Raw genomic sequence first — 3,251 nt, forward strand, 5'->3', positions numbered from 1 at the left:
ATTATATGGGACCAATGACTCTGTATGGTGAAATATATGGGCCTCCTTACTCTGTATAGCGCACTATGCGGTGGCCATAATACTGTATGGAGTAATATACTGTCCGTTTTTGGAGCTATTGGAGAATTTAAAATGGATATCAGTCATGAGATGTAAGAAGTGAAGTATTTTTCATTGTACTATACCGCTATTTCTCTGCCGTATCAGAGGATCATGAATTGTGGCATGTGTTAAAGGACCCCAGTGACACTCTTTGGTCCTGGGCCCACGAAAACCTGGAGCCAGCCCTACCCCCCCCCACAACTTTAGCCAAATAACCCCCAGTTTTCAATGCTTAACTATTATTATTAAGTAAATTAAGGTTGACAAGCTTAAGTAATAAGAATTGATGTTTTTGGCATTAAAATGGGCACTGTAGGTGTGTTTCCTGTCCTCCACTCCCTGCTGACCTTGGTTCCCCATTGACATGCATTGGGTTTTGTGTTTCAGTTGGCCTTCAACTTTTCACGATAATCGGCCGATTGCGTTCGACCCGACTTTTGAGAAAGTCGGGTTTCATGAAACCCGACTCGACCCAAAAAAAGACAAAGTCGCTCATCTCTAATGATGAGAGTTTGGAAAAGTTGGGCTCGTCGCCCAGGCCAGACACATACAGGTCGCACTGAGGTGCGCGGAGGGCACGTACTCTCTCCTCAGCCCTGCCCCCCCCCCGGGTGTCCCACACCTGTATCTGCCCGTGCACACCGGAGAGAGCTAGCAGGTCTCGGCTCTAGGGGGAGAAGGCGCATTGAGGGGGGAGCGGCTCGTACACACTGCCTGCTGCCACCATTGCTCCGCTCGTAGCCACGTGTATATTGAAAGTCCAGTAATTAGTAAAATTTTGTGACAGATCCACTTAGGTTGTTTTCTGTTCTAAATATCTGTTAACACATTTGTTAGAACAACTTTTATACAATAACTGAAACATTGTTAATGAAAATAATGATATATAATGAAAAATAATATCAGGATCAAAACTTTTGGGTCTTTTAGCTTTTCTGAATATGCATGAAAATATTTATAACTTCTCTTTGTACCAAGAATTTTATCTCCTGGCATTTACCAGTTATGAAAACATTCAGCTTTTGATTTTTCTTGTCATTTTATTAATTTATCTGCTCTGCGTACTGGAAAATACTCTTGTCACCTTCATTGTATGTCTGACCTCTCAGCTGCATAAACCTATGTATTTTTTCCTATGTAACCTCACAGTCCTGGATATCATATACGTCTCTGCTATCTTACCAAAGCTAATTGTGATCACATACACGAGAGACACTGGTATATCAAATGCAGGATGTTTCACACAAGTATTTTTGTATGTCTTCTGTATTGGAACCGAATTTTTCTTACTTGTGTGTATGGCCTATGACCGATATGTAGCCATTTGTCTTCCTTTACATTACATGCTCATCATGAACCCTAAGAAATGTTTGATTTTATCTGCATTTTGTTGTAATCTTGGCGTGTTCAATGCCATGATGTATGCTCTGCTCCACTCTAAGTTAACGTTCTCCAGTTCTCGTGAAATCAACCATTTCTTCTGTCACATGAAATCAGTACTTGCGCTCTCCTGCAGTGATACCACCAGCATCAGGATTTTGATAACCATCGATGGCATAGTTTTAGGGTTCTTCCCATTTACACTCATTCTTGTTTCTTATATATACATCATATTAACAATTCTGAAAATACATTCTACATCGGGAAGACACAAAGCCTTCTCTAGTTGTTCTTCTCATCTGATGGTCGTTTTATTGTTCTGTTTGACGTCTCTCATTCTTAATATGAAATCGGAAACCAAGGTTTCCCAAGAACAGGACAAGCAACTGTCTTTGCTGTACATTGCCTTTGCTCCTATGTTGAACCCATTGGTATATAGCTTAAGAAACAAAGATGTCCTAGAAGCAATCAAAAGACAAATTTTCAGAGCTCCCAAACTTTTGCTAGTTTGTAAGCATAGATGAGTGAGTTGTATTTTTTCTGAATGGAATTGAATTCTATTTAAATTTTACAAAAATCTGTATACTTTAGAATACGAATTTTTTTGCAATTTGAAACCTTGAGAATTGAGCAAAATGGTGACCAGCTGCAATTTTGCTTAACTATAGTAGACTGGCAAATAATTAAGAAAAATAATGATACTCATCTCACCGCCCACTTGTCCCAATGTCCCCGCAGCCCACTGTTTGGTCTTCAACGCCTTTTCTTTACATCTATCGCCCATTCTCTCTGGTTTCTTCACTCTGGAGAGGATCTTCTGAGTCTACTATGCCATGGAGGTCATTGCATGCCATGCCATCGTGGCATGGGTCATGAGTTCACAATGTGTGTTGCCCGACAGAGGTGCCTGAGGCTTACCCAGAAGAACCTTCTTAGAGTAAAGATGACTGACAAAATACATGATGGCCAAAGGAGAAAAGAAGATGTGCGGAACACCAGAGAGTGGTCTGCGGGGACGGCAATTGAAAAGAGACAAGACACTTCTGGAAAGAGGTGGTGCAAAAGTAGGATAACAAATCTGTCTTCATTACCGTAAAAAACTTGGCACTCTTTTTGATGTATTCAAAAGAATTATTTATTAACAGTGGCAAAATCCAGAAAAAGAACTGAGACGTTTCGGTCACTACAAAACCTTCATCAGTCATCTGGATAGTAGAGGGCTTAGAGCTGCAGCACCAGGTGTGGGTTTGCAGTATCCACTGCTAAGGATGGTTTCACACTTGCAACTGCAATGCGAGAAACTTGAGCGAGTCTCTGACCTCAATACCCAGCACTGCCGCCAGCACTCGGGACTGGAGTGTACGGATGCATGAATTTCTATGCAGCTGAACGCTCTGGTCTGAACCACTGGCAGCAGTGCTGGGCAGTGAGGTGAGACACTTGCGCAGTTGCAAGTTTGAAACCGGCCTAAGACTGAATGTCTTCCACTCTTAACGGTGGATACCGCAGACCCACACTTCGGGCTGCAGTTCATAACCCTCTACTATCCAGTTGACTGATGAATGTCTTGTAGTGACCGAAATGTCTCTATTAGTGTTGAGCATTCCGATACCGCAAGTATCGGGTATTGGCCGATATTCGCTGTATCGGAATTCCGATACCGAGTACCGATATTTTTTCAATATCGGATACTGGAATCAGAAGTCCCCATAATGCAATGAGCCACTGTTGTGGCTGTGATTGGCTGCTGAAATGAGGTCTGTGCGCAT

General features: G+C 42.1%; 1 protein-coding gene across 1 annotated transcript; it reads left to right on the top strand.

Annotated features, from left to right (window-relative positions):
- Nucleotides 1–1,043: 1,043 nt before the first annotated feature.
- Nucleotides 1,044–2,006, top strand: LOC141060828 (olfactory receptor 5AR1-like). The gene has a single exon (XM_073557206.1). The coding sequence runs from the start codon at nt 1,044–1,046 to the stop codon at nt 2,004–2,006; it is 963 nt and encodes a 320-aa protein (XP_073413307.1).
- Nucleotides 2,007–3,251: the final 1,245 nt, after the last annotated feature.

This window comes from Dendrobates tinctorius, unplaced genomic scaffold (assembly GCF_039654945.1).
Source record: "Dendrobates tinctorius isolate UK_male_01 unplaced genomic scaffold, ASM3965494v1 ptg000245l, whole genome shotgun sequence".
Lineage (NCBI taxonomy): Eukaryota > Metazoa > Chordata > Amphibia > Anura > Dendrobatidae > Dendrobates > Dendrobates tinctorius.